General features: G+C 35.3%; 1 protein-coding gene across 2 annotated transcripts in view; it reads left to right on the top strand.

The window, feature by feature from the left end:
* Positions 1-17,014, top strand: part of RICTOR (RPTOR independent companion of MTOR complex 2) — a 111,811-nt gene extending 94,797 nt beyond the window's left edge. For both annotated transcript variants that reach the window (XM_040630489.1, XM_040630490.1), the window contains 7 exons: positions 1,208-1,385; positions 2,163-2,247; positions 3,028-3,261; positions 10,017-10,172; positions 10,494-10,617; positions 12,272-12,410; positions 12,539-17,014. In XM_040630489.1, coding sequence (XP_040486423.1) covers positions 1,208-1,385; positions 2,163-2,247; positions 3,028-3,261; positions 10,017-10,172; positions 10,494-10,617; positions 12,272-12,410; positions 12,539-12,613 — 991 coding nt within the window. In that variant the 3' untranslated portion in view covers positions 12,614-17,014. The remainder of the gene's footprint in view (positions 1-1,207; positions 1,386-2,162; positions 2,248-3,027; positions 3,262-10,016; positions 10,173-10,493; positions 10,618-12,271; positions 12,411-12,538) is intronic.
* Positions 17,015-17,831: the final 817 nt, after the last annotated feature.

Consider the following 17,831-nt stretch of genomic DNA (forward strand, 5'->3'; position numbering starts at 1 on the left):
AGAGATCAGGAGGGCAAGTAATCCAGTAATTCCTTCCTATACCTCCAGTACTCCTTTAAGAGTTTTATGAAGTAAGAGAGGTTTAACAATATAATTTTAGAACCACTGACCTGTTTTATGAAATTTGTCAATTTCAGTTAGTGGTTTTTAAGCAGAAATTAGGAGTGGTTTTTCTTATGACAATTTTTTTTTAAGGTTTTATTTATTTGTCAGAGAGAGAGAATACAAGTGGGGGAGTGGCAGGCAGAGCAGGCAGAGGGAGAAGCAGGCTCTCTGCTGACAAGGAACCTGATGCAGGACCCTGGGATCATGACCTGAACTGAAGGCAGAAGCTTAACCGGCTGAGCCACAGGTGTCCCAACTATGATAATCTTAATAGCTACCATTTTGAAGGATTTCTTTTGTGTGCATTACAAAATAATAATTTTTTATATATATCAGGCTACATTGTTATATTTTAAATGACTTGGGTTTCTAAATGCCAGTGCACATTAACATGGAGCCTGTGTGGTGCCTTGTATATACACAGCAGATGCCTAGTAAATATTTTAGCATGTATGCTGCATGAATAAGAAATCTGTATCAAGAAATCTGTATCTTACAGAAATATCGGTATACCATATTTATTATGGAGTCACTAGTAAGGAATGCATTGAGGTAATATCAGTGCTTTAAATAAAACTGTCTTGTAATATTTACAAATGATAACATTATTGCTGTTTTGTGTCTTCTGTGTTACATAAATCTTGTTGCTAAAGCATTAATTACCACACAAAGGATGATAAGGATTCTTATTCTTCATAAAAATAATGTTAAATGATTTAGAGTTAATAAATATGCCCTTAGTTGTATAATAGCAAATTTACTAGTTTGAAATGATTGTGAAGATAGTCCTTGGATCATACCTGTGACTTCTGAGGTCATTTTTTAAAAAAAATTCTAAATATTGAAAGTTATCTTAATTGCCCACCTTTTCACTTTTACCTGGGAGGTCATAGCAGTTGTTTTTTGTAACAGCCTCATGGTCTTTTGTATATCATTTTATAACACCTAAATGATTTCAAGTGTTTATATGCTCTTAATAAACAAGATGGCACTGTTTGGTACGTGGCTAGCTACTTATCTTTTATGAAGTTACAAAAATAAATTAATTTTTCTTTTACAAATCAAAAACTAATGCAAGTGGGTTTTTTTTATGGTTTTATAGGTTCATGAAAGCTTTAAGTTATGCTTCATTAGATAAAGAAGATTTATTAAGTCCTATTAATCAAAATACCCTGCAGCGATCCTCCTCAGTGAGGTCCATGGTGTCCAGTGCAACGTATGGTAGTTCAGATGACTATATTGGTCTTGCTCTTCCAGTAGACATCAATGATATATTCCAGGTATCATGAATTCTATTTTCTTATTATTTCATACTGTATAACTGCTTACTAGAAATTACAGTTTAGAGTGAATACTATTTTGAGAGAAGATAATTTTTTAAGGCAGTTTTGAAAAACATTTTATGATGAAAATTATTTCACCTCTCTCAACTATTCTGTACTTTTATTATTTAGTATATTCAAGTCCCCAGAACATTAAATTCCTTCTCTTCCCATTCTAAATCAGCATCTTGTTTGATTACTTTATCAGTATATTCTCTAAAGTTTAGTGAATTTTTAACTTTGCTTTTTAATCACATTGGACTTATCCTTATTTTTTGTCTCTTATTTTTTGTTTTTTGACATTGAACACAAAGTTGTGTAAGTTTGAGATATGCAGTATATTCCTTCCTTTCCCCCCCCCCCCGGTAATCCTTGAACCTGTTTATCCTGCATAGGACAGCCACATGTGTCCAGTCATATAAGGTGGTCCTAATCCCATGAGCTACTCTCAGATACCTACATGATATAATAGTAAAGAATCCTCATTTGCTCAGGAGTCTAAAGACATTTTAGATAAATTCTAAAAATATCTATTTTAATATTTATTTAAATTACCGAGAGTAGATAAGAATTTTAAAGATTATTTGTTATTTTATCAAGTTTTGGTAATTTTAACCTTCTTTAGTGAACTTTTTGTTGTAGGTTCATGTGCTGTAGTAATTCTATTTAAATAGCATTTCATTTAATTTTGCTAATATTCATAAAGTGAACTTCTTAATAATTTATCTATTTTAGGTAAAGGATATACCCTATTTTCAGACAAAAAACATACCTCCACACGATGATCGTGGTGCCAGAGTGTTTGCCCATGAGGCAGGAGGTAATGCATGGTTTCTGTTCTTATGAGACTCTTCTTTATATTAAAAAGAAAATTCTTTTTAAAACAAAGTTGATTAAAAAGAAAAATTTTCCGGTAGGATGATACTAAAAATTCAGATATACTTACTTTTGGGCCAACTTAAAAATTATGCCAAAATAATTGTTTGAGTCAATTTAAAACTAAACCACAATATATTTTTGTGAGGGAGTTAAGAAAGTGTTCTCAGCCTCTCAAGAAGACAAAAACTAGATCATTTTATTCTGTTTTTAAAAACTAATACATGAAAAATTCGTAATACTAACTCTCAAAGGTCTAAGGAACAGGTGTTTGGGGAAAGGAGAGAGATAAAAACATACATTACATGATCTCTCTGTTATGAACAATAAGATTTTAATGAATATATGCATGTCAGCCATAGGTTTAAAACTTCATAAGCTTGATTTTTTTTTTTAATAAGCACCTCTTTAGACTCAGAATTATTACATTTCTTTATGGAAATACTGAGAATAATTAAAATTATGTCTTGTATAATTTTAATTTTGCATTTAAAATTTTATACTGAAGAAATACAAGCTTATCTGCTAAATTTATTTTCCTAATTTTAAGCAAATTACTCTTTTTTCTCCCCAATTAAGGTTAAGATTTTGAATCATAAAAAGAGTTCTGGTTTTCTGCCCTAATTTTCCCTCTTTAAAAATTTATATAGTTGGAGACATCTTGAAAAGAGGTGTCATTGATACTATCTTTATCAGATTTTGTTTCATATTTACTTATGCACAGGTCTTCCATCTGGAACTGGAGGTCTTGTAAAAAACTCTTTTCACTTGCTACGACAGCAGATGAGTCTTACGGAAATAATGAATTCAATCCATTCAGATGCTTCTCTGTTTTTAGAAAGTACAGAAGACACTGGATTACAGGAGCATACAGATGATAACTGCCTTTATTGTGTCTGTATCGAAATTCTGGGTTTCCAGCCCAGTAATCAACTAAGTGCAATATGTAGTCATTCAGGTAAGTGATTATGTCCTTCTCCACCTAAGTTGAATCTGCTCCTGTCACAAGTCATGTCCCACCTCTGTTGACTGTCCTTCTTACTCAGTTCTCACTACCCCAGCCTTAGTTCAGTCACTCAACATTTCCCTATTGGAGGATTGGAGGTTAGAGTTTTGTCTCCAATTTTGGCTCCTTCCAATTCACCTTTCATACTATTGCCTGAGATTAGTCTGTTGACAGTTCTTTACTGGCTATTCATGCCCAGCACACAAGATTCTTTGTGTGATCTGTTGTCTTTTTTTTTTTTTTAATTGGACTTAACATAGAATGTTACATTAGTTTTGGATATACAATATAATGATTCAGCAATTCTGTTTTTCTTCTTTTTAAATTATTTTTTAATTCCAGCATAATTAACATAATAGTGTTATATAGGTTTCAGGTGTACATTATGGTGATTCAACAATTCTGTATGTTCATCAAGATAAATTTGTTCTTGATCCTCTTTATCTCTTTCACCCCTGGCCCCACCTACCTCTCTTCTGGCAGTCACCATTTTGTTTGCTGAGTTTTAGAGTCTCTTTTGTTTATTTGTGTTTCTTGTCTTTTTCTGATGACTTCAGTTAGCATTATTCTCTCTAGGTCCATCCATTCCTGCTGTTGCAAATGGCGAGATCTCATTCTTATGGCCAAGTAATACTCCATTTTGTGTGTGTGTGTGTGTGTGTGTGTGTGTGTATACACCACATCTTTAGCCAATCACTATGAATACACACTTGGGTTCCTTCCATATCTTGGCTATTATAAATAGTGCTGAAATAAGCGTAGGAGTGCATATATCTTTTCAGATTAGTATTTTCATTTTCTTTGGGTAAACACCAAGTAGTAGAATTACTGGATCATGGTATTTCCATTTTTAATTTTTTTTCAGGAACTTCCATACTGTTTTCTACAGTGGCTGTACCAAAGGGCATTCACATCAATAGTGCATGAGAGTTCCTTTTTCTCCACATCCTCACCGGCAGTTGTTATTTCTTGCGTTCTGATTTTAGCCATTCTGACAGGTGTGAGATGATATCTCATTGTGGTTTTGATTTGCATTTCCCTGATGATGAGTGATGTTGAGCATCTTTTCGTGTGTCTCTTGGCCATCTGTATGCCTTCTTTGGAAAAATGTTCAGGTCCTCTGCTCATTTTTAATTGGATTACTTGGTTTTTTGGTGTTGAGTTGTAGAAGTTCTTTATGTATTTTGAATTTTAAGCCATTATTACGTATGTCATTTGCAAATATCTTCTCCTATTCAGTAGGTTATCTTATTGTTTTATTGATGGTTTCCTTTGCTATGCAAAGTCTTTTTATTTTAGGGTAGTCCCAATAATTTTTTAATTTTGCTTTTGTTTCCCTTGCCTTAGGAGACATATCTAGAGAAATATTCCCATAGCTAATGTCAAAGAAATTAGTACCTTTTATTTTCTCTGAAAGTTTTTGGTTTCAGGTCTTACCTTTAGGTCTTTAATCCATTTTGAATTTATTTTTCTGTATGTGGTAAGAAAGTGGTCCAGTTTCATTCTTTTGCATGTAGCTGTCCAGTATTTCCAGCACGACTTGTTAAAGAAACTGTCTTTCCCCCCTTGTATAATCTTGCCCCCTTGTATAATGTGTCATAAATTCATTGGCCATATAAGTGTTGGTTTATTTCTGGCCTCTCTGTTCTGTTCTAGTGATCTATGAGTCTGTTTTTGTGCCAGTACCATACTGTTTTGATTACTTCAGCTTTGTACTCTGTCTTGAAATTTTCAAGATTACTTGACTATTTGAGGTCTTTTACCATTCCATACAAATTTTAGTATCGTTCTAGTTCTTTGAAAAATACTGTTGCTAATTTGATAGGGATAACATTAAATCTGTAGATTGTTTTGGGTAGTATGGGTATTTTATCAAGAGTGGATCTTGTAATCCATGAGCATGAATTATCTTTATTTGTGTCATCTTCAGTTTCTTTCATCAGTGTTTTCGTTTTCAGCATATAGGTCTTTTGCCTCCTTGGTTAAGTTTTTCCCTAGATATTTTCTCATTTTTGGTACAATAGTAAATGGAATTGTTTTCTTAATTTCTCCTTCTGCTACTTCATTATTAGTATATAGGAATGCAACAGATTTCTTTATATTTCATAACTGTAGGCATGAAAAATGTGTATTCCCTTTTATTCCCTCTTTCCTCTCCTCCCTCCTGACACGCAAACTCACACACAAACAGCCCCTTTGGCTGGTCCACCTCATCCTAAACGTCAGGATTCTACCTGTGAAGCTCTCTCTCACTCTCTAAGTCAGATGTTGACATTCCTTCCTCTTTACTCTCATTGGCTTTTGTACATAGATCTCTTATAATCATTACTGGTTGGTTATTTTTTTCCCTTCCACTCATTAAGTTCCTTCACTGTATGGACGGTCATGTCTTTTCATTTTTATATTTCTAGTACCTAGCTGCATACTGCTTTGTGTAGTAGACAATACGTTTTTGGTGAGAGCAGACTCAGATTCACCTTTCTTGTTTGATTCAGTAAATGACATATGCAGGTCTTCCACAACTCATGATGGAGTTACATCCCGATAAACCCATCGTAAGTTGAAAAAAATCTTAATTCAAAATGCATTTAATATACCTAAGCTACCTAACATTATGGATTAGTCTGTCCTATCTTAAACATGCTCAGAACATTTATGTTAGCCTATAGCTAGGCAAAATCATCAACACAAAGTCTATTTTATAATAAAGTGTTGACTATCTCATGTAATTGATTAAATACTGTACTGAAAGTGAAAAACAGAATGGCTGTTTCGGAACAGAATGGTTGTAGTGTATTGGCTGTTTACCCTCATGATCACATGCAGACTGGGAGCTGTGGCTCGCTGTCACTGTCCAGCGTCACAAGAGAGGATCATAGTACTGCAAATGGCTAGCCCAGGGAAATTTCCCAATTCAAAATTTGAAGCAATGGAGTCTCTACTGAATGTGTATCATTTTTGCACCATTGTAAAGTCCAACCATCATAAGTTGGGGACCATGTATATTAGAACTTCAAACTAATAAGTGTTCGTATATGTGTTTAAAGTGTTTCCATGGATTCCTTTTCTTGGTATCACTTAGCCACACTCAGAAAAACCTAGTGATATCAGAGTTCTCTGGGTCACTCTTCTAAATTTCTCCTTGGTGTTCTGATTCAGAGCTTTCCAGCTGATGGGTTGTAGCGTGCTGATGCACTACAGATGAGATATGGGTGTGCTGAGATCGTTAATTCCCTCAGTGTTTCCATGCTGCTGGGGCTGGGGTTTGGACAGACCCTTGGACTAGGCACTTTCCACTATGAACAGTCCTGTCCAGGGCCCTTGCATGTTGTAATTATTGTCATTTCCCGCAAGTGAGAGGTTTGGGCAGTATTGTTCTGATGTATTGCACACAGTAAAAAAAATACTCTGTTTTAAATAATCACTTGACTCTACATCATTTATGATATTTTAGTTTCTGCAAGTTCTTCATTTGTATACTTATTCATCAAATACTTATGAAGTACTTACTATGGATTTTACGTTACTGTTTTCTACTTATTTTATCAAACAAGAAATAGGGAAACCAGCCCCTCAAGTACCTAGTCACCTAATTCTAATCCATTTGTGACCTGTAGTGGGGAGCGGGATCAGGCGGAGCATCGTGAGGTTTGGGACTTGTGAAAGACGTGCTGCAGCCATCAGAGCCTCTCAGCTGGTTGGCCAGTGATGTGAAGTGTTAGTGTAAGAAGCAGCAGTGGAAGAATAGCTCTGAATTGGGCAATGATTACAGTTTACTACTGATACCACCTTAGAAGTGTGAAGGGTGGAAGGCCAAGTGGTTAAAAAGTCGCCAAACGTTGACTCACTGATTCATGCCCTCAACATAATATTGTGCTGCTACCATGGGTCAGGCATTAAACTAGATGACAGAAAAACATTTGTGAGAGGAAAAAACAAAACAAAAAAACCACTGTTCTTGCACTCTTTGAGCTTCATTCAGTGGGGGAAGAAATGGATGAATGGATTGATTGATCACTTGATCAGTCGATTAGTGAATATAATACTATATTTGTAACAAGTGCACCAAGAATAGCTACATGGTATTAGCAAAGGAATATAACCAAGTAGGCAGGTCAAAAAAGAGACTTCTGAAGAAGGTACTATTGAGCTATGATCTAAAGAATGAATAGAAGCTAAAAAAGTGAAGATGGAGTATAGAAAATTTGAAGACAGAACAGCTTGAGCAAAGTTCTTCTGTCATGAGAGCATGCATGGGGAGTAGTAGGGACAAAAAAGACGCCTGTGTGGATAGAGCTCAGACAGTAAGAGGGAAGGAGAGACATGATCAGCCTAGAGAGATAGGCAGGCACCAGGTCCTGCAGAACCCTGGCTACTCAAAGTCTGGTCAGTGGGCCAGCAGCATCAGCGTCACCTGAGAGCTTGTCAGAAATGCAGAATCTCAAACTCCACCCTACATACTGAATCAGAATCTTCACTTCCACGAGACTGCCAGGTTGTTTGTGTGCACAATAAAGTTTGAGAAGCATTCCTATAGGCCGTATTGAGGATGTTGTTTATCAGAAAGAAGACTTCCATATTGTCCATTTCAGATGACTAGAAAATAATCTCTGTGCTATTTAATGATCATTTTAAAGGAACATCAAGACTGGAACATAAGACGTTTCTTTCTCTAAAACTTCTGGTCTGGTGGTAATGGTTCAAAAATGTAAAGCTCAGAGGAAAGGCTATTGGAATCAGATATCTGGTAACATTTTATTCTGTATCTGCCACCTTCACAGATTTTTATGCATTGTATGGTTCTAGTATGCTTAAAGGAATGATTTCTTTTTTTTTTTCTTAATGAGAATGCTTGACATGGTCAGGAATAGGACCTGACTCTTTACAGGTTAGAAATGTTAGGAGTCATCATAGGTTAAAGTTGAGGCCGGTATATCTTTTCAGAAACATGTTGACTGAATGAAGTATAACTTTCTTATTGTTCTTTGTGCTGAAATACTTTGTCATCATAGTCCCTGGGTGGCTTATCTCCTGATTCTAAAACAATATAGTCATCTCTTACCTGGTTATTCAGCATTACTGTTTTTTAAGTACATCTTCAGTTCTCAAATCTTGGCAATAGTTTTGTTTTTTAAGTCAGTGAATGATTAAGTAGCATGTGTTACTTTTAAGTGCCTGAAAGGCACATGATTTCCTTAATAACCAGAATTTTAAAACTATGCTGAATTTGTAGATCTTCTTTTCTAAGGAATGAAAGCATTTTCTACTTAGTATTTTGTAAACTGTAATCTTAGGAAGTGTTTAGAAGTGAGATGAAGGGGTCATATCTAGTCTATGGAAAACAACAGGGAGAGATTGACATTGGTTTGGTTTCCTGGGCTTTAAAAATAGAGCTTTTTTTTCTCTACTGTGACAACATGCTGTAGTAGAAAGAGTACTGAACCATCTGTCAAGAGCTCTTACCTTCTGGCTGAGTTGTGTCTCCTCTCTCCGAATCTCTCTTCTTTCATGAGATGAAAACTTTAATTAATTTCCAATATTTCTTATAGTACTAAGGTTGTATAATTTTGTAGGTTGCCCAGTGTTACTCCCTAAAAGGATAGCTAAAGACTTCCTGATGATGTCCATTTGCTTTAATCACTATAAGTGCTCAGGAAAATTTTAAATCAAAAAAGTTAATGTCACTTTAGCAACACTGAGGTGTTTGGTTGACTTCAAAATCCCATCTAGGAGTACTTTAGCAATGCATGGGTAGTGTAGTAAATTTAATTCTAAGGAATGAACTGGTAAGCTCAGGGAAGTATAACTTATATTGGTAATTATTAAATGGGGAGAAAAGCAAGTCATAGAATAATAATACAGCATAATCCCACTTACACACCCAAAGAACTAGAAAAACAAATTTAAAGTAGCAAAAGATCTTTAATTTTTTTATTTTTTTTTAAAGATTTTTTATTTATTTATTTGACAGAGATAGACAGCCAGTGAGAGAGGGAACACAAGCAGGGGGAGTGGGAGAGGAAGAAGCAGGCTCCCAGTGGGGGAGCCCAATGTGGGACTTGATCCCGGAACGCCGGGATCACGCCCTGAGCCGAAGGCAGCAGCCTAAGGACTGTGCTACCCAGCTGGCCCCAAGAGATCTTTAAAAATATGTATGTCGGGAGCGCTGGGTGGCTCAGTTGGTTAAAGGTCTGCCTTCGGCTCAGGTCGTGATCTCAGGGTCCTGGGATCGAGCCCCGCATCGGGCTCTCTGCTTCTCAGGTAGTCTGCTTCTCCCTCTCACTCTCCCTCTGTGTGCTCTCTGTCTCAAATAAATAAAATCTTTTAAAAAAAAGATAACATATGTCAAACTTCTAATCGTTATTTCCCTTTGGAGAGGTATTTAGTGTGGGGGTGGGAATAATGGGAACAGGGGATAGTAAGGTATCTTCCTGTTTTATTCTATATACATCTTTATTTGAGTTCTTTAATCATATATTCATATATTATTTTTGTAATTTAAGGAAATAAAATTTATGTGTGTCTCTTAGAATTCAACAAATTTCACTATCTGAGCAGTACGAATTTACTTTGAAGATCATTTTGGAAAATAATTGTTGAAAACTGGAAAGAAATCACAAGAAATCATCTCCTCTATGGTATATAATGAAGCATAGGAATTAAACCATTATGATACTTTAATAGAAATAACTGATTTTTTTCTTCAGACCTTCAAGACATTCCATATTCTGATTGGTGTGAGCAGACTATCCATAATCCCTTAGAAGTGGTTCCTTCTAAGTTTTCGGGGATTTCTGGATGCAGTGATGGAGTGTCTCAAGAAGGCTCGGCCAGCAGCACCAAAAGCACTGAATTGCTACTAGGTAGGTTTTCAGATTTATATCCAAGCATTGTTTATAGAACTATACTTAGTTTGGTTGTTGTCGATCAATAATGTTAATTGAAGTTGTCTCAAAACTACGACAAGTCAGTTTTATTCAGGTGTCCTTAGCCCACTCTTGCCACTGCTGTTGTGTGTCCTCTGAGTTGTCCTTTTCCATTAGAATTCTGTTCCCAAAATGATTGGCAGGTTATGCGCAGTTTATCTCAGTTTGAGATCTTCAAGTATGATTTAAAAACAAGTCTCATGAGTTGTTATCATTTTCTGTTGTGATAAAGATAAAATATTTTCATCTTTTCTTTAGGTGTTAAAACAATTCCAGATGATACACCAATGTGCCGAATACTCCTTCGCAAAGAAGTTTTGAGATTAGTCATTAATTTGAGTAGTTCAGTTTCAACTAAATGTCATGAAACCGGGCTTTTAACGTAAGTAAACTATAAACGTCAGTTTTCTTCGTTCTGCTTTCTAGGGTGAAAAGATCCTTGAAATACTTCAAAAGTTAGGCTAATTAATTACATCAGTAGTTCTGCATGGTATATCTGTGTGAGGCTAGAATTTCTTCATGTACTCCAGCCAAAGTAACATATGGTCAAAGACTGAACGCAGAAGTAGGTATGTGAATCCAGCTATCTTCTATTAAGCTGGACTTCAAAGAGATCTGTAAAAATGTAAAATACCACTCTTTACACTTTCTTCCGTTTTAGAAAATATTTTTCATTAAAATGTAAATATTTATGGGGTGCCTGGGTGGCCCAGTTAGGCATCTGACTCTCCATTTTGGCTCAGGTCATGATCTCAGGGTCATGAGATCAAGCCCCATGTTGGGCTCCGCACTCAGGCCAGAGTCTGCTTGGGATCCACCTCCCCCCCCACCTCTCCATCCCCCCAACCCCTGTGCTCATGCTCTCTCTGTCTCAAAAAAAAAAAAAAAAAAAAAGTGTATATTTATGTTAACAAGTAATGGGTTTTGTTTTTTAAATGAATTAAAATATATTTTGAAGTTTTCTCAATTTTAATTTCTAATATGGTAATTATCAATGTCTATAGCCCACAAGAAATAAGCTTTTGGGGGGTCTTTATAATTTTTAAGAAAGTATGGGAATCCTGAGACTAAACAGTTTGAGAAAAGCAGGTCTACACAAAACAAGTGTTATTTTCTTGGTTTAATTTTTTCTCTAATTTTTCCTCTTTTTGTAATAAAAGTTGCAAAATTTTCATTTTTTTCTAAATCATAGCAACATGATAAAGGAAAATTCACATTGAATCCACTATGACCATCGTTGATCTGCACTATTAAAAGTAGAGTGGTGGGGCGCCTGGGTGGCTCAGTCGTTAAGCATTTGCCTTCGGCTCAGGGCGTGATCCCGGAGTCCTGGGATCGAGCCCTGCATCGGGCTCCCTGCTCCGCTGGGAGCCTGCTTCTTCCTCTCCCACTCCCCCTGCTTGTGTTCCCTTTGTCGCTGGCTGTCTCTCTCTCTCTCTGGTCAAATAAATAAATGAAATCTTTTAAAAAAATAAAAAAATAAAAGTAGTATGGTCCTCAAAAGAAATGCAGCTCAGAGTCTCCTATGGACTTTTTAAAAAAACCGTGACAGAGATGCCAGGGTCCCCCTGCAGACCTCCTGGCCAGATGCTCTAGCAGTAGTGGATCCTTAGCCTGTGTACTACCCCACTGCACCCCACCCCTGCTTCTGAGGTGCTGTCTTAGCTAAAAGCTACTGTTAGAAGGTGGAAGGATACAAAGAGATAGCCTAGTCAAGGATATTTCAAACTTAATTTTGAAAATAGTTGAGTCATCCTAGGATGATAAATAAATTTTACAATTTCTCATGCTAGTGAAAAAGAATATTTCTGACTCTCTGAGAAGCTTTTGGGTTTTAATCATTTTAAGAGATAATCTAGTTGAAGTGTGACGTAGGAATATTTAATATTTTATATTCTTATGTCATCATTCCAAATGCGCCATCTGATCAATGTGTGGAGGAAAAAATTATTTAAAACGCGATGTTTTGGAGGGAAAAATAGGTAAGTCCTTATTAGTAGTTTTTAATCACACCATCGTCTTTTCTTTGGTTTTAGGATTAAGGAGAAGTATCCGCAAACATTTGATGACATCTGCCTTTACTCTGAGGTTTCCCATTTGCTCTCACACTGCACATTTAGACTTCCGTGTCGGAGGTTCATACAAGAATTATTTCAAGATGTACAGTTTTTACAAGTAAGTAAGACTTGTATTTCTGAAATTTACCTTTCAAGAAAAATTCTGTGTTTGGGGTTAAGTTAAAAGACAGATTCTCTCTCTTGATGCGCTAGAAAGTCATTGACAGTTTACCTCTTCTTTCTTAGATGCATGAAGAAGCAGAGGCTGTGCTGGCAGCACCACCAAAGCAACCGATAGTTGATACAGCTGCTGAGTCCTGACCTCCTGTTTATGGTGTCTGCAGATGAATACCGCACATACTCATATTTGTGGATTTCCTAAAAGCCGCAGAAAATGCTGACTGACTGGGCAGCAAAGACCGGAGTCTCTTCTGTTCCAGCAATTCCTGGTACATGCACAGTTGGAACTGCAGACTTCCCTAACCAAAACAACTTCCTCTTTTCCCGGTTGAACCCTCTGGGGGTTCATTGCTCATTACCACAGTTTTCAGAGTTTTAGTTACCATTATATGCAAGAGCCAAGCACTGAATACCTACATAGGTTTTCTATTTTTTCATTTTAAGAGCATAATAACAGTGGAACAATAATAGGATATGCAGAAGCACCCTTCACACAGTTACTTCTGAAATCTTTTTTTTTTTAGGGTAAATATAAAGATGCCTTGTTTGTTAACTAACTCGTGGGAACCAGGAATCCGTGTCTCTGAGGCTGCACCCTGTCCCACAGTGGGGTGTGCTGTAACTGCTGGTATTAGAGGGGGAACTTTGGCCCTTCCACATTTTTCTTAATATTTCTAACACTACTTCAGAGGTTTGTAACCTCAAAGCAAAAGAAGAGCCTCAACAACCCAGGACTTATAAGTTATTTTTATGTTACTAGACTTGCAAACAGTTTGTTTTCTGTCTCTTCAGTTTTGTGGCAATGTGTTATCATAGGCTATTTGAACCAATTAAGGTTTTTCACTACAGTTCCTGACTCAAATCAGAATGTCATTTGATAATTCAAAGTATTTCCCATTTGTAGAATGGACATGTTTTCAGTGGACTTCTCATTTTCATCAACTTCCCATATCACCATTTGAAACAGGAACTTGAACAAGCACTATTAATTGAGACCTAAAGCAAAAGAAAGCAGTAAATAACACTTTGGATCTCCTGAGGAAGAGAGAAGTTTGCCTCCGATTTACACATTCCGTGGGAAAAGAAGAGCCATATTTCCTTTTTAAAAAAATCATTAACGCAACTTTATGATTAAAAATTGTAGTGAAAAGCCTTAAGTACCAAATTTTAAAGCAGCAGTAATTTAAATTTTTTTATATCAGTGTTCTTGTTTTGCACAAACTAAATGCAGTGATAGGTGAGTTTATCAGTAGTCATTGCCTTTATCACACTTGTGAAGTTGTTAAGTTGATGAGGGCAAGGTTTTGTTTGTGTGTTTAATTTGTATATGTTTAAAGATATTTGGAAATCTTTACAGGAATTAAACATATATGCAAATTTGTATATAAAAATAGCATGGCCATCACCATTAGAATGCTTGTAAAAATGAAAGGATTATCTTTTTTGAGGTCTATATATAAATAGAAAAAAAATCCAGCTGGACTGATTAGGACCCTTTTTTAAATTCATTTGTTTATACCATTTTTACAGTTACACATCAGCTTTGACCCAGTCCTAGTACCTTAAGATTTTCCCATAGTACAGATCCTTTTTATAACGGGCTTGTTCTTTGAGATCTCTGTAAAGAACCCTGTGAACTAGAAAACGTAACTCACAGAGATAGTTTTTTTGTTGTTTTTTTTGTTTTGTTTTGTTTTTTTAATTTACTGGCACTGAAAGTTCCAATTGGGATGAAGCGTTTCATCTCACTTCATAACACCTCTTTGACTGCACTTCAGTGAATTGTTCTTACATGCACTGTGTAGCAACTTACATTATAACAAAGCAGATAAGGGCTGTAAGCTGCTGCTTATGTTAAAAAGTGGTTCTTCAGATTTTCTCTCATAAAATCCAAGTGAAAATAAAATATTTTTTTTAACTTTAATTTATCACTGAACCCAAGTGTGTATTTAAATGTTAACAGTACTTTTAAGAACGTTGCCTGTCACCTTGGTCTTTGGTTTTGGATGATTAAAATGCCTTCCAGAGAACCAGATGTCAGAGTTACTAGACCAAATAGTGGTTAAAAACTCCAAAGGAGGTAATTTAGTATCTTATTCATTATGGGGTTGACATATTTTAGACATTCATTTTAAACACTACCTCAGTTAATATAGAATATAAAATCTGTGGTTTAATCCCTCAAAAGTTAATAGTAATTCTTTTTTTGTCACACACACACACACACACACACACACACACCTGTTCCCATCCCGGAGCCCACTTCACTCCTCTATCCTGAAATGAAGTCTTTGTTACTATTAGCCTGAACAGTTTTTTTGACTAGTACTTTGAAAGACATGTGTGTATACATTATAATAATTGCCTATAGCACTTAGTTTGAAGAGACAGAGTTTTGTGGTTATCAGTAATCTAAGAAAAAATGTCTATACTTAAATGTATAGTGCTATTTTTGGTTTCTCCATGTTTCACTGACAGGTCTAATACGTTTTCAAGTACTCGTCTGTATAAAAGTAGACTTTCATGATGAAAAATGCTCACATGCAGTGCCAAGTGATTAACTTAGTGTTTAAAAATATTGAATTATAGCAGAAAAGATTAGGAATGGTGTCAGTGGTCATAGAAATAATTGAGAAAATCATCTATAAATAATAGATACTACCAGACTATAAAATACCAAAATAATGTCAATACTGTAGTTTTTCAAGATTTTAGAATTAATCTTAGTCCTTATAAATTTGTACTATTGGTAATTATTGAATAATTTGGAGGAATTTGGACAGTTGTGCTGGTTGTAAACTGTGAATATCTAATTGTAAAGTGAATTGTCATTTCTAATTGAAAATTTTTTTTCAAGAACAGATTTCAGCTTCACATACTAAGTAAATACTGATAAATAATAAGGAAATTAGAAATTAGTATTAATAATTAAATATGGTCTAAAATTTCTTATACTTCTATTTCCTATTTATGCCTAGCTAGATTTGAAGGGGGGACGTCTCCCTAATAAAAATTTTTCTAATAAAGATTAGTAGCATAAGTACATTCTGTAAGACAGCGACATTAAAAGAGGCTCTTTGGAGGGATATACATTCTTACACTAGTAATTCTAACATCATGTGTACAAGTTCTTTTGAAATGGTAGCTTTAATAGTTTTCAGCTCTTTTATCCAGAGCTTGAGATCATTAAAGCTGAGTTTTTCAGGGCATATTAAAGTGTTCAACAGTGAGGTGTCAATGCTTATTTAGATTTGTCTACTGCTCTTTATAAATTTTTTTTCATTCCATTCAGAGGATGCCTTTTATCCCCACATTAAAGCACAGATCATTGAGCAATAAAAACTAATTAAATTCTCATCCAAATTACAACTGCACTTTTTGCATGGTAAGAGTGAGGTGCTGATTTTGTGTGAGATTAGCTTTGTAAACTACCTTGGGAAAAAGTCCTTTGGAATTAAGGTATTCCCCCTTTTGTTTCATGCTTCCAGTGTTGTCTAAAATTCACAATCCATTAAACATGGGAAAAAAAGTAGAATTAACTGAGAGAGTTTTTATGAGAAGAACTGATGGAATAAAAGAACATTTCAGGTTTTCCAAAATGTAAGTTGGGAAAGGTCTCCCTTGCCTCCCCATTCAGGAAATCCATTATCACCAGCTTAATTTCAAGAGTATCACTACACTGAGAGTTTCATTATAAAAGCGTGCTAGTGAAATGGATAGCAGTGCTTATCAGACAATATTGAAATCTGTGAGAATCTTTCTAGGAACATTTCTTTTTTCCTTTTAGTTCCAGGTTCCCAAAGTTTTTTTCATTCATAGTAGGTTTTTACAACTCACACAGAATGTGGATCTCCCCCCCCGCCCGGAGTATTTTTATAATGTAGGTGCATAGCTATGCCACAGCACGCATTAATTGCACATCTTGTTTGATTTTCTTTACAAAATATTTACTTTGAAAAATATAATTTATGCCAAAAAAGTATACCTTGTAATTTTGCCACTAAATAGGTTGATTTAGCACAAAATACAAAGTCTTGGGGCAGGGGGTTGGATAAAAATTTTTCATAGATAATAGTTGAAAAATGTTCCATTACTGGCCTGGCAGAAACCCTGAAGCTGCATTGTAAAACAAATGGTGTAAATTTTGAAAAGTGGTAAGGGATTGTGAAAAAATCTCAGACTTAATGCTCCCTAGCCACATGATATCCTTCTTTTTTTATTTAGTAATAAGCTGCTACATATTTGGAGGTTCTGGTGTTTGTAGGTCACTGAACAGACATTGAAATCTGATTTATATTGTATAACTGTAACATAGAAAGAAAAAGTATTTATATATTTTCCGTAAGACTATTTCATTGAGTTGTGTATAATTTAAAGAAGGTTTGTCCCCAAATGGTTTTGCTCACCTTGATTTTTTTTGTGTGTGGTTTTCTTGTTTTTGTATAATGTGTACAGTTTATGTCAAGGGCATTAAAAGCCTCCTGAAGCATAATCTTATCAAAGGGATACATTGTTAATAAAATGTACTTAAAATTCTTAAAACTTGTGTTCTCTTTGAAATTTTAAAACAATCAGTGTTGATTTGAATTACATACTACAGAGGCTGATAAATGTGACTCCCGGTAAAAATGATTTTTAAGTACCACAGGTAAGAGTCTAGTTCAATAGTACATTAGTGGCTATTCCAGATGTTTTAAAGTATCCGTACTTAAACATTCTTCGTAATCTAATCAAACAAATAGCTTTACAGGTTTTATTTTTAACTTCAAATCATTATAAAGTGTTTGAAAAAATGAGTCTATCTTTAGACAGAATAGTTCTGAATTTTTTGAGGAGATAATATACAACATAACTGATGATGGTATGATGATGACATTTCTGTGGAAGGTACCTGATTTCTCACGCAGAAGCTGTCCTATCAGATAGGCTATCAGTACAGCCACCTAGTGGCAAAAGAAAATACCACAATGGAAATTACCAAGGCTGGAGAACAAAATTCGGTGTCAAAGACAGGTCAAAGCTAGATTATAGTTGACTAAACGTGGTAAAATGTATGTCTCACTTTCAGAAATAGATTTGTTTGGATAGATAGGTCTTTAGGCACATTCCTGTATATCGTTTTCCCATTGCCTTCTGTATATGTGTGTTGTTCAACAGAAACATAGTTGGCCCCAAAATAAACTAAAAGCACACTTAATACATCAGACAGCTGGTCTTTGAAAAATGTGGACCTACATTTCAGCAAGTTTGTTTAATTTGAAAAAAACCCCGATTCTTTGGTATATAAAAGTTCTCAAAAGTAAAGTACTGTCTTAGTCCATTCAGGCTACTATAAGAAAACGCCACAGACTGGGTAGCT

The sequence above is a fragment of the Ursus maritimus genome, unplaced genomic scaffold, assembly GCF_017311325.1.
Source record: "Ursus maritimus isolate PB19 unplaced genomic scaffold, ASM1731132v1 scaffold_15, whole genome shotgun sequence".
Taxonomy (NCBI): domain Eukaryota; kingdom Metazoa; phylum Chordata; class Mammalia; order Carnivora; family Ursidae; genus Ursus; species Ursus maritimus.